The sequence below is a fragment of the Pseudorasbora parva genome, chromosome 21, assembly GCF_024679245.1.
Source record: "Pseudorasbora parva isolate DD20220531a chromosome 21, ASM2467924v1, whole genome shotgun sequence".
Classification (NCBI taxonomy): domain Eukaryota; kingdom Metazoa; phylum Chordata; class Actinopteri; order Cypriniformes; family Gobionidae; genus Pseudorasbora; species Pseudorasbora parva.
The window spans coordinates 4536244-4557035 of NC_090192.1; the positions used below are offsets into that span (position 1 = coordinate 4536244).

The 20792-nt window shown below is 38.0% G+C and overlaps 1 protein-coding gene across 9 annotated transcripts in view; it reads right to left on the bottom strand.

The window, feature by feature from the left end:
• tanc2b (tetratricopeptide repeat, ankyrin repeat and coiled-coil containing 2b) overlaps positions 1 to 20792 on the bottom strand; it is a 258320-nt gene that overhangs the window by 25189 nt on the left and 212339 nt on the right. For 7 of the 9 annotated variants that reach the window (XM_067429932.1, XM_067429929.1, XM_067429930.1 and 4 more), the window contains 4 exons: positions 13784 to 13909; positions 9266 to 9301; positions 7423 to 7704; positions 4417 to 4538 (listed from right to left, as the gene is read on the bottom strand). In XM_067429932.1, coding sequence (XP_067286033.1) covers positions 4417 to 4538; positions 7423 to 7704; positions 9266 to 9301; positions 13784 to 13909 — 566 coding nt within the window. The remainder of the gene's footprint in view (positions 1 to 4416; positions 4539 to 7422; positions 7705 to 9265; positions 9302 to 13783; positions 13910 to 20792) is intronic. The other 2 variants (XM_067429931.1, XM_067429937.1) reach the window with 1 other exon arrangement.

The window sequence follows — 20792 nt, forward strand, 5'->3', positions numbered from 1 at the left end:
CCTGTTCTTCGTGATTCCATCTTTCAAACTTTAGTTAGTGTGTAATGTTGCTGTTAGAGCATAAATAATACCTGTAAAATTGTAAAGCTCAAAGTTCAATGCCAAGCGAGATATTTTACAGAAGTTCCCTTTCAAAGCCTACAGCGAACGGCCGGTTTGGACTACACCCCTGTACTTCCTGCTGCAGAGGGAGTTTGAAAGACAACCGTTTATCCCGCCCCTCGGATTGAGCCGTCAATGGTGAGTTTCAAGACCAAACATCTTGATGTGGGTCTGGCTTTTCAGGCTAGATCGAAAGTGGACAAGCTCAAAACATTTTAGACCCCGTTTAAACCTGTATTTAGAGAGCTATCTTAATACCAGGAGTAAACCGGGCCTGAGAGTCAAACTATGTGTGAATATTTACATGTCTCTCGTTCTCATTACTAGGTGCTACTTAAACCATTTGGGCCCAAGCTTTGCTTAATCTCCCAGAGTGATTTCCTGTATCGTCTTCAGAAGCTTTGGTTAAGTGGTCAAGGTCAACTCCTTTAAGGACTGCCTTCTGAATGCCTATAAAATACAATGCAATACAATGACTGTTACAATCAAGCAGCACATTCTCTATTAATAATCCTGCTGAAGAGTCTCCTGGGCTTCGCTTCTGAGTTTCTTACAGCAACAATGATCTGTTTTCATGGTGTGTTTACGAATAAAATCTAGTTTTTTTGTATTCAGAACAGCTAAATACTCCATGAAACATGACATTTACTATTGATGCCACTAAAGTTACATATTGATGGGCAAACTGCATTTCAATTTTTTTTTGCAAAACGCAAAATTTCTCAATGAAACCCAAAACAAAGGTGCAAAGGTTTTATGAGTAAATGCTAAATTTCCTGAAGAAGCACAAAAGTTTGGTGAGAAAACAATGTTTTTCAGGGGAACACAAGCTTTTTTATATATAAATGCAAAAGTTGTGAGAATGAATGCAAAATGTCTTTAGGGAACAACATTTTTTGCGAATGAACGGAAAGTTTCTTGGGGGAATGTTGAAGTTTTTCAAGTGGTATATAATATAATAATAAGAATAGTGAAAAATTTCCTCCCATCTCATTTTTTCCTCCATCACTATGTCTCTTAAAGGGCTCTATAGTTTACAGAGGATATTTTTTTTTTTTTGCATCTTAGTCTGAATGGTCAAATTCAAGTATATTTTCATGCATAGACATTTATCAATAGACTCGATTGTAATAGCACGCTAACATAAACACATAAAACAATTTACACAAATACTATATTATAGAGCAATTGGTTATGATTTACCCCCCCCCCCCCCAAAAAAAAAGCGTTTTAAGGTGCAGTGTGTAATATTTATGAGGATCTCTTGACTATTTAATAGGGCCGGGACTCGATTAAAAAAATTAATCTAATTAATTAGAGGCTTTGTAATTAATTAATCGAAATTAATCGCATTTTAATCGCATATAAATATTTTACCTGAGAACAATGAGAAGTAATTTTTCACATGTATTTTTAGTATACCATTGAATAATGACTGAATACATAAGCTTAATCAACAAAATATTGTTTATTTATTTCAGTCCAGCAGACCAGCGCAATGTTTGCCATTAAGTGTAGCAAAAGCATATTTGTGATATTTGAGGCTCGATGTACTGTGGTGATATGCAAATTCCTTGTTGTATAGCTTGCACACAACCCTGCTCTTGACGACGCTTCCATTCTTTCGTTTTTTAAAACAAAATTTCCCATCCACGGGGCCGAGCAAAGCGGTCTCATCAGCTTCTTCGTTCATGTTCACTCATGCCCTGCGTCTCAATCAGCTCCATAGTTCCCTAGTCAGGGCACTGATCAAGACATAAGTCAATGGGCTGACTCCCTGATCAGTACCCTGACTACTGAACTAGGGAGCTGATTGAGACGCACCCAAGGTTTGTTGTTGTCTTGACTCCAGAGCGCTAGTTGGTGTTCCAGTATAATCGGTCCATCGAAACTGATTCATTGAAAAACGTTCCGCGGTGCAAAAATAAATGCGGTTAAATTTTTAATTTTTTTGCCTAATTAATTAATCTTAATTAACGCGTTAAAGTCCCGGCCCTACTATTTAATTGACGAAAATCCAATATAATGCACATAACTATGTTTTCAGTGGAGTATAAAGACCTTACATAATGTCCTTTTATGTTTTTATTACCTTAGAATGAGCCATCTATCTACACAGACACCATCTACACTTTAAAACCCCTTACAGTGAAGTCACCATTTTACACCGTCATGTTTCTACAGTAGCTCTAAATGGACAAACTCCTCTACAGAGCGCTAGCTACTCTCTGCTGTCTCGGACGATGACATCTTTGTCCTGTGTCGGCCACCGTAGCTTCTGTGCTTTGAAAGGGAGGGGTGAGCGGTTGCACTTCGCAACCCTAGATGCCGCTAAACCGTACACAGTGCACCTTTAAACAAAGGAGAGTATATTATACTATGCTATTTAAAGACTATATAAATGTGCTGTAAACATGTTTTGCATGCAAATCTGAAATGCTTAGCCTCAGTCTGTGAATCATTTTGCACATTCAGGATTGCTGACATTTGTTTGGCTGACAAGTAGGGAGGGTGGGGTGTTGGAAACAGGGCGTGTCATAGGAGTTCACAAAACTTCTGAGCTCTCTTATAGCACCTTTAAGGATTGTAGTATCTGTCAAAAGCATACTTTCCAGACATATTTATTGCACCTGAAATTGGAAGCATCAGTAGTAAAAAAGGTCCAAATCATCACGGCGTATTTTCACTGAGAATACAGCTACAGTGTTCAAAGGAAATCAGCACAATGTAGTGACACCTTCACAGCTCCGATTTCACCTTCATCTGTCCTGGTGTTCATTATTCAACACTTCTGAAATAAGCGTGAAGCAGACAGAGCAGGGGGCCCAGAGCTGCTCATAATTCAGCAGAACTTACAGAGAGAGACGCACATAATTACTCAAGTCAGACTAGATGCCTATGGCGCTTCTGAGAACTCAAGAGTTTCATGCTTACTGCATGTGTGTGTGTGTGTGTGTGTGTGTGTACATGTTTTTTCTAACCTGGTGGGGACTTCAACCTGAATGCACACAGACTCATGGGGACTCGTGTCACTGTGGGGACCTAAATTGAGGTCCCCATGGGTACAAAAGCTTATAAATCATACATAATGAGTTATTTTGAAAATGTAAAAATGCAGAATGTTTCCTGTGATGGGTAGGTTTAGGGGCAGGGGCAGTGTAGGAGGACAGAATATATGGTTTGTACGGGATAAACCATTACGTCTATGGTGAGTCCTCAGAAAGATAGCGCACCAGACGTATGTGTGTGTGTTTGTGTGTGTGTGTGTATATGTGAGAACTTTGATGTGCATAGAAGATCTAAACGTCACATATTGACCTCTTGGCTGAACTTGAACTTGTGGTTCACCGCAGTTTTAAAGAGAAAATACTCAGCAATGATGTTGATTTGTTTTTAAGCATATTAAAACACCACATAGACATACACACAACATGATTTTCACCAATGACTTTCACAATATTACTGTTTTTACTGTATTTTTATCCTTGGTGAGCGTGTATGAGTGTGGTGTTCAGTTCACACTGCAAGTCCTCTGTTACAGCGGCATTTAGAACTTGGTGATCAAGGTTGGCTAAAATGTAACCAAAAATGTTTTTACCTCCTAAAGTCTTGCCCATGTTGAAATGACAACGTAGTTATTTATGCATTCTCACCAAGGCTGCCTTTATTTTCAGTTTTCCATTCAGTGTGATGATGTGCACTATTGAAGACTAGAGAAAGGATTTTTCAAACACCAGAGACAGTCCCTGAAGCTCTGCAAACTCCAAAAAACACATAATGAGGTGTGATGGACTAACAGGGAAAGCTACGGTCATTTAGATCCAGTGGCACACAGGCCTGGTGCTCTTTAAATGCATCGAGAGAGCTTCACAAGGCCGGAGACAATGAACTCCGGAGAAATGAGATATCAGACGGCGAATCATGGCTGTGACAGCCAGAGAGATGATCCACCATATTAGAATATTAATTTACTCATACAAGTGTTTTAAAAGAACTTAAACCACACAGAAGGGTAGAAAGTGAGAGTCGATTATTAATGCATTGCCTTAACTAGATCTAATAGCATGGCAAGGAAATTGCTTTCTGCCTGAATAAATAATTTATGAGGCTCAGCGGCAAACGTACTTCTCTTTTTTAAACATATCTGCATAATGCAACAGCTGAGACCATGACAGCAAGCCCGCACAGATTAAGACGGGCCTTTTGTGTGTGAGCAGAAGCAATTCTACCAGTCAACAGGATCTATTGTGAGAAGATTGATGTGAGAACCGGGAGTGTGTGTGTGTGTGTGTGTGTGTGTGTGTGCGTTTGTACCTGCGACGCGAGCCTCCTCATGGCCTCCTCCTGTCTCCTCCTCATTTCTGGAGTTCCGGGGCAACTTCCTCCCAGTGTCCCATGGGAAGGCTGGGGCTGCGTGAGAGGAATGCCTTCTCCATCTGACAATATGAGCGAAAACAATGAATTATATTCAACCCAGGTTCATTGGTAAAACATGCCTGTAGCGACATTTCTGCAAAATAACATTACATTGCTCATTGCACGTTCTGCGTCACATTCAAAATGAAATGTTCCATTTTATCCAAAACTATCCAAAATTCACTTTAACGTGAATCTGGCAATGTTTTATTACGTCAGATGTTGAGTTATAGTTAAGGTTAACTCTTTATTGTGTTTGAAGAATAACGTGCCATCTAGCGGTCGACCAATTGATTGGTTTTGCCCATTAAAAACTATCACAGTTAGTCCCTTAATTAGTTAAAACAAGGTCGATGTCAATGAAACCAAGCAACAAAAAAAACAAACATGTATGACAAATGTTTAATGTCACAAACATTAGTTTATATCCAGCTGGTCACTTTTTTGCATTTGTTATGCAGTGAAGTTGCATATTAACCCCTTCAAAAAAATAAAGTATGAAAAAATCATGGAAGTTTTAAATTGACGGTAAATTAATGTACTTTAAAATAAAAATGTTTGTGTTTTGTCAAGATTAGAAAAGGTTTTGACTATAAAATAAATGTTTTAATATGAAACATGACACCGCCCACTAGGGGAGGAGCTTGCTAAAAGAATTTAGAGTACGGTTTCCATGGTGACGCAACGTCCAATTTAATAACGGTTTTCACTGGATGAATTTTGAGTTTGTAAGCTTTCGAATGATACGTATTTTGATGACTACTAAAATATGTGATATGAAAACAATGCAACAAAAAAGAGCACCATCGTACAGCGCACTTTTTTATCGTCATTGTAATACTGATTTTGTTACTTTGATTAGATAATCATCAAGTGTTCTAAAATAAAAGCAAATAAAATGTGAGTATACATACAATATATATATATGTCTAATTTGAATGCCTTTGTGTAGATATTTAAAGATGGTCAACTTTAAGCGTGATTTTTTGGATTTATATGAAATTGTAATACTTTACAATAAGAGTCCATTTGTAACATTAACTAAGTTTAACTATAATAATAATAATAATAATAATAATAATAATAATAATAATAATATGTTTATTTTTTATAGCGCCTTTCAGGAACCCAAGGTCGCTTTACAATGTAGTACAAAAACAATCGGCCTATTCATGATAACACATAAACAAGCAGGTGTACAACAATCAATTAATAAAAGTATTGTTCAATTTTAACATTTACCAATACATTTTTACATTTATAAAATCTCGTAACATTAGTTAATGCATTTAACTAACATGAATAATCTAGGTATAATTAATGTATTACTATTTCATAAATTTAAAAAGTACAGTACCTTATCATGCTTCAGTACTGTTTTTCAATTTATGTAATAAAGATCAGCACATTCATATGTGTTTTTTTTATGTTGTTTTTGTTCAGTATTCATTTTTGATTGATAAACCGGTTATTGGCCAGCGTGGGCCAACCTAATAATCATTATCTGTAAAATCCACTATCGGTCGACCTCTACACTCAACCCTGACTAAACCAAACCGATAGAAGAGATAAAAACACATTTACTGATGCAAATAACACTGTACCAGGTGAGCAACCGATCAAGTTTACAACAACAGAAAAGTCCTTTAGAGCTTGTTATGTAATGCAAACATCAAATGTATTAGTTTATAAAATGATGCATAATGGTGAAATGGTTTTGAGGTCATACAGTCTCAGAAAAAGTACAAAAGCTGTCACTGTGTGTTCATCCTTTTAAAATATACAAATATGCAACCATTAGGGGTACATAAGGTCCCAGTGTGCACCCTTTGAAGAGGAACTGTCCCAGTGACAGCTTTTGTACCTTTTAATCTAAGAGGAACTTCACAAAAATAAGTCTTTATTAATCGATGCTCTGCCCCTGTAATCATAACGTGTGTAAAAAGGAATAAAATGTTTTTTTTTTCTGCCACTAGAGTTAATTTCAGATGGAAACTGGAGGGAATTGTTTGAATAGGTAAGTTTTGCAGAAATGTAGGTAGATGTAAGTTTTGCAATGAGCATATGTTCACTATACAATATTCATTTTTGTGATTATATTTGGTGACACTATTGGTGGAGAAGCAGTGCTCGAAGTACGCCGGTCCACACTTCTAAATGTTAATCTGTAGCGTAGCCTAATTTTCCTCGCTTCCCGGCACTTCTCACATGTTGCCGGTACTCTGACCGCCCACACCGAAACATACTGTATAATCGGGCTATTAAATAATTGTATACATCACACATTCAGAGCTTTTATAAGCCGTGCGAACTGAACATGACAATTATCTGTGCACTAGGACTGAAGTCCAATCGTTTCATTTTGCATGAGTGGCCCATGAATCACCGTAGGCGCGTTCACCAGCGCGCTCCAAAAGTGTAATAAGATTTGGGCGAGCCGTTCCTATCAATCATGATCTAAAACAGCCTCATGAACTAAAAAGACATCATCCTGCACCAACATACATTAGGAAGCTTTTTGCTCATGTACAAGAATTTATTACATTCTATTGTTTTTATTGTGGTAAACTCTTGTGTGCAAATTGGTCTTATATGGTCTTTTTTCTTCCACTCGTTTAGGCACCTGGACCCGTGCGTGCCCATTGCCCATTGGATGATCCGGCCCTGGGTGCCCCCCTATTGTCTTGTGCCCCAGGGCACTCTCCCAATCCCGTCTATGGATAATCCGGCCCTGAGTACCGGCACTGTTTTTTTTCTCACTTTAAGCACTGAAGGAGTATTTACACACTGCCTGGCTCAATTCGTTTTAGCGCTGTGGCACAGAAACACTGCGGCTGACAGACAGCATATGAAGTTTGGTCAGAAAACTTTGTAAAAGTCACGTATGCTAATAATAATCCTTACGTTTTGGCGACGCCTGTGGGCTGTCAGAGGCGATCTGTCGCATACGGTTGCCATGGCAGCTGAGAGCCACGAGGCGTGAGATGATGGCCGTCTTGCCATAGCCGATGTTGCCCACCAGAACCACGCCGCGATTCGTGCCGGAGTGGGCGGTTCGTAGGTAGGCATCAATCTCCTGGAAGAGCCAATCACGACCAGTAAACACAGAGTCCATGGTGATGCTGGGCACCTCGAAAAGCAGCGGCTTTAGTGCGATGTCCTGCAGTCTGTACGGAGCGAATCGCACTGGAGATGGAGAGAAAGTATGAACTATTATGAATGTCTATCAGAAATACACTCTCTCACACACACACACACACACACACACACACACACACACACACACACACACACACACACACACACACACACACACACACACACACACACACACACACACACACACACACTCACACACACACTCACACGCACATGCATGCAACCTCTCAAACCTCACACACACACACACAAATCCAAATGCATTTAAAAATTAATCCGCAGACACAGAAAGACACACATCTAGGGCCCTATGATGTATCCTGAAACCCAAAATGGAACTGGAGACAAATCAATAACATTCAACAAAAATATGGCAATGTTATGTTGTTGTATTGATATGAATTGTTACATTTTCTTTTGACTAAACTAACTTTAATTATATATAATTATACATTTAAATGTATTTTTTTTTTTACAATTTAAAAAAAATGTACTCAATTGTTAATGTTTTATAAAGAAATTTGATTAGTCGTTTTGATGATAAAATGTGGATAATCCTAAAATTATTATAAATATATAACATATAACATATATTGTAATGTAATGTAATGTAAAGTGATGTAAATTAATGTAATATAATATAATAATTACAAAAAAAGTTTGAGAGAATTAAGCATAAAATGAATTACAAATATAGATGTATAACATTATTTTATATTATAATGCATATATTTTATGCACATACCGATATTATCAATAAATATGTACAATATAATATAATATAATTTAATATAATATAATGTAATGTAATATAATATAATATAATATAATATAATATAATATAATATAATATAATATAATATAATATAATATAATATAATATAATATAATATAATATAAAATAAAATGCATTATTTTTTGGGGGGAAAAGTAAGCAAAGATAGCATAAATTTATTATACTATATTATATGAATTTATTATATTATATTATATTATATTATATTATATTATATTATATTATATTATATTATATTATATTATATTATATTATATTATATTATTGTATGCACATAATATAAATACATATTAATAAATATGTATAATATAAATTTATTATACTATATTATATGAATTTATTATATTATATTATATTATATTATATTATATTATATTATATTATATTATATTATATTATATTATATTATATTATATTATTGTATGCACATAATATAAATACATATTAATAAATATGTATAATATAATATAATATAATATAATATAATATAATATAATATAATATAATATAATATAATATAATATAATATAATATAATATAATATAATATAATATAATATAATATAAATTGCAAACAAAAGTATGGAAAAATTAAGCATAAAAAAAATAAAATAAAATAGATTTCATAGGGCCCCATGTTTCTAAACCCACCAGACAATTAATTCGTCCACATCACCAAATACAGCACGATACAGCAGTTCCAGAAGACCGCACTACTACGGCTAGTCACAAGGGGACATTTCACACAGGACAGAAGGGACAGAGATCAGCCTGTGCAGGAACACACACTTACGTGACTGTGACTGCCAGGCATGGCTGTTAGCGGAAGCTGAGACAGACACAGACAGGCGACAGGAGAGAGAGAGAGAGAGAGAAAGAGGAAGAGAGAGCTTGCACTGAAAAAAGCAAATCACTCAAAAAAAAAAAAAGGTGAGGACTTCAGGTGAGACGAGGAAACGTGAGGATGTGAGAGATGGGTTGATCTGAAAATCGTCATTTTCCACAATTGTGATTACTGGCTAAGTCACATCTGCATTTAAGATCCAAAGTGTACACTTGTTAGGTGGCAAAAGCAAGTTAATGAAGGCTTTTAAAATGGTGAGAGTGACAGTCTGACCATCAAAGACATTTGATCTCTTGCTCTGATCTTTCCCAATGCGCCAATAAGGGGACAAAAATTACATTTTTGATTTAATTTGAGGTAGGATATATTTATGCCTGAGAAATTTAAAATTGGCCATTAGCCTAGTGGTCATGACTATAGTTTACCGCTTACAAACTGATATCCTGAACATTCACAGCTACTTCTTCATCAACACCAAACCACAAATGTGCTTAATTCATATCAACAAGTTCGACATATCGAGTCAAGTACCCTTTGTGGTACATATACGATGGTAAAAGAATATGAGAATTAAACATTACGGTGGTTTACTGTAACATAGTACTTACATACAAACAGATGAACACACACCTGAAGACACTCGATAGGTGTCAGAGCACTTCAAATCAAGCGTCTGGTTTAACGATCAGTCGTGACAGTAAATACCTCACATGGAGAGCTCGTAATCCATTTAAGAGGTGAAATAAGCCGTTTCTCACACACAGAAGGCTAATCGTGATGACGAGTGGAGATAGTGTTGAACTGAGAGGGGTGACGCACAGTAAAGTGGTGTAGTTATATTACTCTAAAGAAATGTTATGTGTTTAACACTCTATCGACCGCATATCGTGGCATAATGTTCACTGCCAGAGAAAAAATATACAGATCACCTCTCAGTTTTTAAGTGTTCGGCGTTCAAAGATTCTGCTGTTCTCTATGTAAAAAAATAACAATTTCTTCTGCATTTCAAAGCTTATAGTCTTAAAAGAAACTAATACTTGTATTTGGCAAGGACACTTTAAATTGAGCAAAAACATTTATAATGTTACAAAAGATTTCTATTTCACATAAAGGCTGCTCTTTTGAACTTTCTATTCTTCAAAGAATCATGAAAAAATATATTATGTTTTCCACAAAAATATGAAGCTGCACAGCTGTTTTCAACACTGATAATAAATCGGTATGTCAGAATGATTTCTGAAGGATCATGGAAGGATTCTGAAGTGACACTGAGAACCGGAGTAATGATGCTGAATATTCAGCTTTGATCTCAGGAATAAATTACATCTTCAAATAGAAAATAGCTATTTTAAAATTGCAATAATATTTCAAAATATTAAAGTTTTTACTGTTTTTTTTTTTATATACACTATATTGCCAAAAGTTTTGGGACGGTGCCTTCACATGCACATGAACTTTAATGACATCCCATTGTTAATCCGTGGGGTTTAATATGGAGTCGGCCCATCCTTTGCAGCTCTAACAGCTTCAGCTCTTCTGGGAATGCTTTCCACAAGGTTTAGGAGTGTGTTTATGGGGATTCTTGCCCATTCTTTTAGAAGCGCATTTGTGAGGTCAGGCTCTGATGTTGGACGAGAAGGCCTGGCTCTCAGTCTCCGCTCTAATTCATCCCAAAGCTGTTCTATCGGTTGAGCTCAGGACTCTGTGCAGGCCAGTCAAGTTACTCCAACCCAAACTCGCTCATCCATGTCTTTATGGACCGACGCTTTGTGCACTGGAGCGCAGTCATGTTGGGACAGGAAGGGGCCGTCCCCAAACTGTTCCCACAAAGTTGAGAGCATGAAATTGTCCAAAATGTCTTGGTATGCTGAAGCATTAAGAGTTCCTTTCACTGGAACTAAGGGGCCAAGCCCAACCCCACACCATAACCACCATGTCCACCAAACTTTACACTTTGCACAATGCAGTCAGGGAAGTACTGTTCTCCTGGCAACTGCGCAACCTAGACTTGTCCATCGGATTGCCAAACAGAGAAGCGTGATTGGTCGCTCAGAGAACACGTCTCACTGCTCTAGAGTCCAGTGGCGGCTGCTTTACTCCACTGCATCCCACTCTTTGCATTGCTCTTGGTGATGTAAGGCTGGGATGAGCTGCTCGGCCATGGAAACCCATTCCATGAAGCTCTCTACACACTGATCTTGAGCTCATCTGAAGGACACAGAAGATTGGGGGTCTGTGGCTATTGACTGCAGAAAGTTGCCGACTTCTGCGCACTGTGACCTTTAGCAGTTGCTGACCCCGCTCTGTGATTTTATGTGGCCTCCCACTTCGAAGCTGAGTTGCTGTTGTTCCCAATTGCTTTCACTTTGTTATAATCCCACTAACAGTTGAATGTGCAGTATTTAGTAGTGAGAACATTTCACAAATGGACTTATTGCACAGGTGGCAACCGATCACGGCCCCACGCTTGAGTTCACTGAGCTCCTGAGAGCGACCCATTCTTTCATTAATTGTTGCCCCGTTAATTCCATTATAACTACATAACAATTTCATAGTACGTTTTTTGGTGAGAGTGTGTGTGCAATTTTGATAGAAAAAACTTGTCTCGGATGTTGGGCTTTTAACCGTCAGTTGCTGTCAGGACGATGGTTCCTCAAGGCACTGTTTAATAATAAGCTGTATCATATTATGAGAGTCACCTTTGCGTTCTCCCTTTGCGTTCACCGGATGCAGTGAGCTATTTTAATTATTCACCAGGTGAGAGTGGCTCAGCAGACCAGCAGGCGTAACACAGTCCAGCATCACTGAGTGTGTGTGAGAGTGTGTGTGTGTGTGTGTACGTCTGGGGAACCGGAGGATTTGAGGTCACGCCAAGGCCCTGGATTCCTCATTAGCTGATGAAGATAAAGCGTGAGGGTGAGCATGTGAGCCGAGATGTGTCCTCCTCTCCCAGCGGACATCAACGGAGGCCTGTTAAATTGTTCCTACTCTCTTTATCTGAGTGCGTTTAGCACTCCAAAAATATGTAGGCCTAAATTTAAGATTTATGTATTTAAATTGCATATCCTCACTGTTGGGCAGAAACCTTGTATCTCTATATATATTTCCATATTTTGTATTTGAGGAGCGGAGAAGATTGTCTAAGTCTATAATTTTAATTTGTCATCGAGTCGAGTCATAACCTTAAATAGCCTTTGTGTAGCAGCTTCTTCTTTAATAACATGGGATTTTGGCCAAAAAAAACAAAACAAAAAACACATGAATGACTGCAAAGCTAGATGTGGCCGTCTGAATCCAAAATTCTCAGAAAAACTCATAACTTCATTTGAAGCTTGATTTTGGTGATATGTTAATAACATAATGACACATCCAAGTGTCCGACTAGATATAAAGCAACAATATCAACTTTGAAAATGCGGTGTTATTATTTATAATTTTATAAAATACAGCGTTTTTGACGGTATAAGGTTACCACCTGACAGCGACTGTGTAAAAGAATCCATCCATTTGGATTACACAGTTTTAACACAAATTAATAAATCTAATGTGATGCATATTTCTGCACTCCAACAAAAAAATTGTGTCATAGTTTATTTTAACCATTATTAACTCATTCAACTGCATCTATTTGGTTTTATTTAAATAATCTGTAACACTTTAATTTAGGGTTCAATTCTCACTCCTAACTAGTTGCTTATTAGCATGCATATTACTAGGATATTGTCTGTTTATTAAAACGTATAAAGCACATATTAATTCCTTATTCTGCATGACCATATTCTACATCCCATAATCACCCAATTCCTAACCATAACAACTACCTTACTAACTATTAATAAGCAGTAAATTAGAAGTTTACTGAGGCAAAAGTCATAGTTAATAGTGAGAATTGGCCCTAGATTAAAGTGTGACGCATTAACCATATTTTCAAAACGCATTTATTTAAATTGCTTAAAATCATTGTAAAAACATTTAAATGTATTCAGTTATATTCAGCTAACATGTATGACACTGAAACACATTGGACTTAATGATGATAAGTATATATAAAACTGGTTAATGTGTATTTAAACACTTTCAGTTTTTCAATACTCTTAGAGAAATCTTACCCGTTTCATTTATGTTCGACTGACTGTTTTTAAAAATGTTTATTTTAAAACTGTGCAGTCCAAATGAATGGACATTTTCTATGCAATAAATCGTACATTTTTTGAACGCAGCGTCTCAGCAGACACACTGACAGTAATGCACAGCGACAGAGGGTAGATGACCTTCAGTACAAACACTCGTAGTGGGAGTCAATGAGACAGACGAAGAAAAGCTACGCCAGAAGAACGAGAGAATGAGGCTAAACAGGGATCTATGGACAGTTTTTGACATCAAACCAAATATATTTGTGAGTTGGCATCCATGCACAGGATCAGGGTGATATAAATCAAAGCTAAGCAGCTGGAGGCTGATGCTCACCTCGCAGGTCCTGCCCGGAGCGGCCCGCGGACGAGTTCTGCCGGGGCATCCGCAGGGAGGTGCGCAGGGGGGCGTGTCTCTGCTCATCCAAATAGGCCAAGTCCTCCAGGTGGGCCGAACTGGTGGCTAATGGGACACATAATGAGAGGACATAAAAAAGTTGAGCTCATCTGATTGAACCTAAGCCAAGCGTTATTATAACAATTGCTATAGCAAGAACTCAGAATGTATGCATTGCACAATGATGCTCACAAACAGTTCGACACATCCACGTTTTCTCCAAATGCAGTCTGATAAAATCCCAGATTTACAGTATAAAGATGACCACGGTGGCATCTAAATGATCCTTTTCCGTTACCCGCAAAACTCTGATTACATCCGGATTGAAGTTGTCAATGTGAACGCTCCTATCCGTCTTTCCAGGACAGTCCGTTTTGGTGCAAAATGGTTCCAAACCTCTGTCTAAACTCTTGTGGTGGGACTTCTCCATTTCAGTCCTACTGTGTTAGATAACAAAGACTTGTCTTGTGTCAACCAAGCATGTCTAGTTCTGCTCTGACTGGACTGAATGTGTGCGCATGAGGGCTGACTGGAGGTGACTGGGAATCATGGGAAAAGAGCTGGGCGAGAACGCTTCTGTATATGGGGTGAGTGCAGCAGCTGGGAATTTTGGGGAGGGGTTGAAGTGGAGTCAGAACGGCTAACAGAGAGATCCTGCCAGTCAGAGGAGGAGCCGATAGATCCTGCCAATGTTACTAACAATTAATGAAACCAGTCAACAAGGCAATTATCCCTTCCTAGCATTCTGTTATTATTTACTCTCTTTCATATCATTATTAACCCATATGCCATTAAAGGGACAGTTCACCCCAAAATTTTAATTATCCCATTATCCCTATTACTCACACTCAAGCCGTCATGGGTGTATATGACATTCTTCTTTCAGACGTTGTCCTGGCTAATCCAAGCTTTATAATGGTGGTGAATAGGAACCCAAAAAGGGGTTACATTTATTATAAAGGTACACACAACGATCAAGATCTGTTGGGCACCAAATGCACATTGTTCAGTCAAGTCATCTCTCCTCACTACCTTCATGTGACGAGTGAAATTTGAAGTACTGCAATGTAACCGACAACCATGGCAAGCCTAACTCGCTTTAGGCACATCACTCATTATTAGAATTATTATTGTCATTATTAATCATATTTTCATTGCATCATTATGTAAGAATCATGACAGGCCTAGTCATTACTGTAGCTCAAACTCATCCAAGACATACAGCACAGGTGATTTTCTGAGAGACTTTTGTCATCTTTTGAGAGGCAGTTTGTGTTATTTTCAGTTCAATGGTTATTTTTGACAGCACATGTTCCACAGCGCTCAATGAGTCTTCATAGAACGACTTTGTGCGAGTGGATGTCTTATTGTGAGCGGATCAGATGAAATGGAAAGGGTTCTCTACACACACACACACACACACACACACACACACACACACACACACACACACACACACACACACACACACACACACACACACACACACACACACACACACACACACACACACACACACACACACACACACACACACACACACACACACACACACACACACACACTTTGAAATTGATTTTGTGTGTGCTTTTGTGTGTTATCATGTTTGCTTGTGTGTATATGACCAGACAGCCTTGTTCTGAGATAATACTTTGAAATTGAGTTTGTGTGTGTGTGTGTGTGTGTGTATGTGTGTGCAGTGCCACAGGTGCATCTTATTCCAGGAAACTGCAGGTGGATGAATTTGACGTTCTGTTTTCAGTGAGACTGGAAAACAAGCAATTACAGTAGCCTCAGAATCGAATTAAAGACGTTGGTTCTCACGAGGACCTTCCAGTGCATTAAAATCGAGCTGAGTCAGGTTGAGCCGCCATTAATGGACCAGTTAGAGACCCATTACGCAATAACGGAAATACAAATGCAATAGAAATGAATCCAGCCAAGCAACACAGCCTGACTTTGTTCAGCCAGAGTTAAATAGTTCACCTAATGAATGTTCTGTCGTCATTTATTCTCCATCATGTCATTTTAAACATGGAACACGAAAGAAAATATCAGGGGGACATTGAAAGTTAATAGGGATTGGGGCTACCAAGCCACCAAAAATGTCAAAACACTATCAAAAAGTACAATATACTAAAATATTCTGGTATAATAACTTTATGGCAATAACGATTTATCTTGAAGCACCATATTTAAACAAAATGTTTGAAAGAAGTCATATCCTCATCAAGGCTGCATCAAAAATACACGTCCATACATGTTCATAATATTACAAGTCAGTAATATTATGAATATTATATTTAATTTATTCCTGTCCTCCAGTCTTCAGTGTCACATAATCCTTCAGAAATCATTCTAATATGATGATTTGCTGCTCCAGAAACATTTATTATTTTATTAATGGTGAAAACCATTAATTCATTTCTTATTGCAGGATTCTTTGATGAATAGAAAGTTCAAAAGAACAGCATTTATTTGAAATATAAATTTTATGAATGTCTTCCCTGCCAGTTTTGATCCGTTTAATGTGTCCTTGCTGAAAGAATTATTATTTTTTCAATTGTATGTTAGATCTCATGTGTCATTTTAATGATTTGTAATAAAGTAAGACATTTGAAAATTCATTTTTTTAGAGCTCAACAGCTTCAGTCCCTGTTCACTTTCATCGTATGGAAAAGAGCAGCCAGGACATCCTGCTAAACATCTCCTTCTGTGTCCACCGGCGACAGGGATTGGAGTGATATGATATACACTTTATTTTAAGGTGACAACAGATAATGAAGTAACTAACTAACCCTAAACCAAACCCTAACCCTAACACTAGCTCTATAAGGACATTTAAGTTCATTCATATTACTCAGTACTTATTTGAGTAAATACAATTTAAAATAAAGCGTAACCTTCTTTTTTAATGTGAACTAGCCCTTTAAGCTCCGGTTTTATTGTGTTACGTCACACCTGCATCCCCATTCTTTCTTTTCATCCTCTCCTAGAAACCTGTAATTAGGACGCTCACATGTCTTCGGTATCTCTCCTTTCAGCTCCACTCCACACAATACCTCTACAACATTACATAATCTCCAATCTGCACTCCTCCGGCTGATGCTCCATTCACACCTCCTCAACTCCCCAGCTCCTCCGCTCCTCTCTCTGATGGGCTGAGCCGGTTAAAGCCTGCAGCTTTGATCTCCTCCGCCGCGGGAGCTCAGCCAATCCGCAGCCGGCATTCTCCTCTCCTCTCCCTTCATCTCATCTCCATCCTCTCACCCGTAATCCCTCGCCTTACCATTATCATTACACCTATGCTTCTTTCATCCACCTCTTCTTCTTTCTCTGTCCTCCTTTTTATTCATTCCTTGTTACATCATTTGTGTTGATAGTGAGTATTTTCTCACTCTCCGTTTCAGTGAGATCATCACTTACCTCAGTACATTATTTATATCATTCCCCTTTCATCTCTTTTTTCAGACTTTCATTTTTTTCCTCCTACACATCTCTCGTTCGGACTGGATTTGTTTTCTAAGCAATTATTAAGCGAGGATTACATGTACTGATATGGAGGATCTCTGTACACGGCAAAAAAATGTTTTTCTTACTCAGTATTTTTGTCATGTTTCCTGTACAGACATCAAAATGTTCTTAAATCAAGAGAAGCAAAATGACTTAAAGTGGACCTATTATGCCTTTTTACAAAGGCCTGATTTTGTTTTTGGGGTCTACAAGAATAGCTTTTTCATTCTTGAATGTTCAAAAAACACATTATTTTCCGCATTTTCTGCGGCTCCTGTCTTCCCAGTCTGTCAGTAATGCTCAGGCGTGCGTTTCCAAAAAGCATCGTTATCTAACTATAGTCGCAAGTTCTGTCGCTATCAACACAGTTCAACGAGCCGGTGTTTCCCGAAACCATCGTTCCAACAAACATTCGCAAACAGCGTCGCAAACTTGTGTGGTTGACCACATGCTAACCACGAAGCTGTGGTTAGCTTGACGTGGACTTAATACATCCTCATCTTGAGCAGCTGACATTCAGAACAATCTATATCTTTTACTTGAATATACACAAATTTATGATTTATGTCTTTTAGTTTATCAAGAGATTTAAAGAAGAGTGTGCATGTGCGGACGTGCCCTAGTACGTAAGAACAAGCTTATGATTGAATCTGGAAATTAAGCAAAATAACTGAGAAAAATGAGAATTACCCTTCATGACATTTTACCATGAAATGAGATTTATAGCGAGCATGAATTGGATCTCATAATAATTCTTTAAAAGCAGTTATTAATCCACCACCTGCGTGACATAATTAACAAACGTAATTGAATGACTGTTTAGTTCCTGTCTCTATGAAGCCCCTCCTTCTGAAACACACAGTGTGCTCTGATTGGTCAGCTGGACCAGTGTTTTGTGATTGGTCAAGTGCTTCCGTGTGTTTCAACACACTGGGTGCTTCCTCATTTCTTATTTCTGCATCCTCGTGCCTCAGCTCCCCACATCACTCACAAAAAAAAAGATGATACGTTGGATTTACTCAACTTTTTTATGTCAACTGGTTCCACGTAACTTGGTTATGTTGAATTTAATTAACATTGTTTATTTCAGTAAACTTAAGTTTTTTTAACGTAAGGTTTTTTCAATGCCATTTAGTTGAGGCAGACATCAGGTTAACAAAACTATTAAGTTCAATTATTCTAAAATGAATTTACAATTGTTATCTAACAAGAAATCCTTTTAGAAAATTGTATTGGCTAGCCAGAATATGGTTTTGTTACATCCATGGCATGCCCAAAGTAGTTGATTTTTATTATTAAAACAGCTTTAATAGTTATCAGCAGGTCCTGACCCTGAGCATACGCTCTACACTTCACCACAGTAACCTCCAAAACACTAACATAACTCAAACTTTTAAATACCAACATTAAACATTAAAAAGTCTCTCCATTTTCTCATCTTGTTAAAAATGTATAAAATGGCACTGTATTTAAACATTTACTCTCCAAATTCAGCCCCTTTGCAAAGCATGATGGGAAGTGAATGTCCAGTTTGTTTGGGTTACTTGATTGAAATATGTTATTTGAAAATAAAAACGTCAAGTTATGCCAAAGATTTTATGTTAAACGGTTTTATGTCACAATACAACATGAAGCAGTTACATTTGAACCAAAAACCTGATATAATGGTGTTAAATCAAGATGAGTTGCTTAAATAAAATGAACAGCATCATGCAATCATTTATTTATTTATTTTGAGTGTAGGATGCGAGGAAAGAAAACGAGGATGGAGGACTCGAAGAAAAGCTTATTTGTATATTGGAAAATTCTTGATCACTCAAGTGTAACTTCACTGCATCTTCAGCTGCGCTCAAAGGATCTGCCCTTAGGATGTTGAAGTTTGGTTATTTAGAAAAATCATAAATAATAATGGTAATAAAGCAATTTGCTCTGTTGAAATATGTGTGATATATGGTCTATTTAAACTGCAAAGGTAAAGCATAAATTTAAATTATTTTGACATGTGCGGGGCGAGGAGTATTTATATGTGCGTCAGGCTTCTCGGCAAGAAAGACTTCTGCATAGGACACCCCTGTGCATCCTCGCTCATAACTCCTCTAGAAGCTTCCTCACTCCTCGCTCCTGAGATGTCCTTCAAGATAGCGAACTTTGATCGGTTTCACGGTCACAGGCTGGAGGACGGAGGAGCGAGGAAATGAGGAAGCATTCATTTGAGAAGCACCCACTGCTAACTAACTCAACCAGGCCCGCCGCTTTATTTTGGGGAATAATTATTTAATTGAGTTAAATATTTACTTATTTAACTGTTACGTACTGCTCCTAGACTCAAAAAGACACGTAATCCAAAGTACAGATAATAGGTCGATATCCAGGCAGGCAATCTGAACAAGCAAACAAGGCAGGGGACAGAGGCAAAAGACTAATCCACAAACCAAGAGACAAGAACCAGGGAAACACTCAGAGATGCAGAGATCTTTGGAGAGCCTTTTCATGCTCAAACAGCAACCTTATAGCCTGACGTGGTCATACTCTATTCTAGTCAGAATATGAGTCTGATACTGCTCCATTGGGCTGTGATTATGAGGTGTGTTTCAACCGAACCAGGAAAGACCTCGATCGGACAGACCTACAACCAATCAGAGCAACGAAGCGATGCATAACTTAGTTGTCAAATGTCAACAGAGCTCAACTGCACTGTGTCGCCAAGTTTGAGGTTTTCCCGAGGGTTATTTTCCATGTCCGTCGGTTGAAGCGACCTCAATTATGTGATATATAGACCCAGGAATGTGTTTTGGGCCAGTAGTTGGCTGGTTTTGTTGTAAAAACTTGGCAACCCTGTCTCAGGGCGCGCTGGAAAAAACAATCTTTGCAGGTGTTGTAACATTTTTTTTCCAAAGCTCTCCGTTTAGGATTTGAACAAATTTAATCCAAGGCAGGCGCCATTGATGACGTGGTTGATTACGTTACTGTTGATCATCTGTCCGTTAATCGTCTAAAGCCCGCCCTGCTGATTTCATTGGTCCGAACAGTTTCTGTTCAGACATAATCACTCCTCTATGGATTGAGTCCAGACTGAACTTCCCGAGCTCAAATGTTGTGGGAGGGGCTGAGTTCGGCTGGCATCCAGCCTAACAACCTTACAAACTAGAGCCCCTTTCACACTGCAATTCCGGCAAATACACGGATAATGTGACCTGGCATTTGTTCCCGGGGTTGCTAGATTTGGTCCATTCTCACTGCCAGCAAAATACCGTAATATGTGCGCTTTTCACACACAACCCGTAACGGTCCCGGGTCAAGTTGACTCGTGACATCCGGATGTGACTTATAATGGCGAGCGATCTCAGCTTCAGCACGGATAGTAAGGAGCTCCGTGGTCTCGACTTGTGTCCAGTTTGCGCACATTTCTGCTTGTTTAATTTTAGTTTCTTTTGTA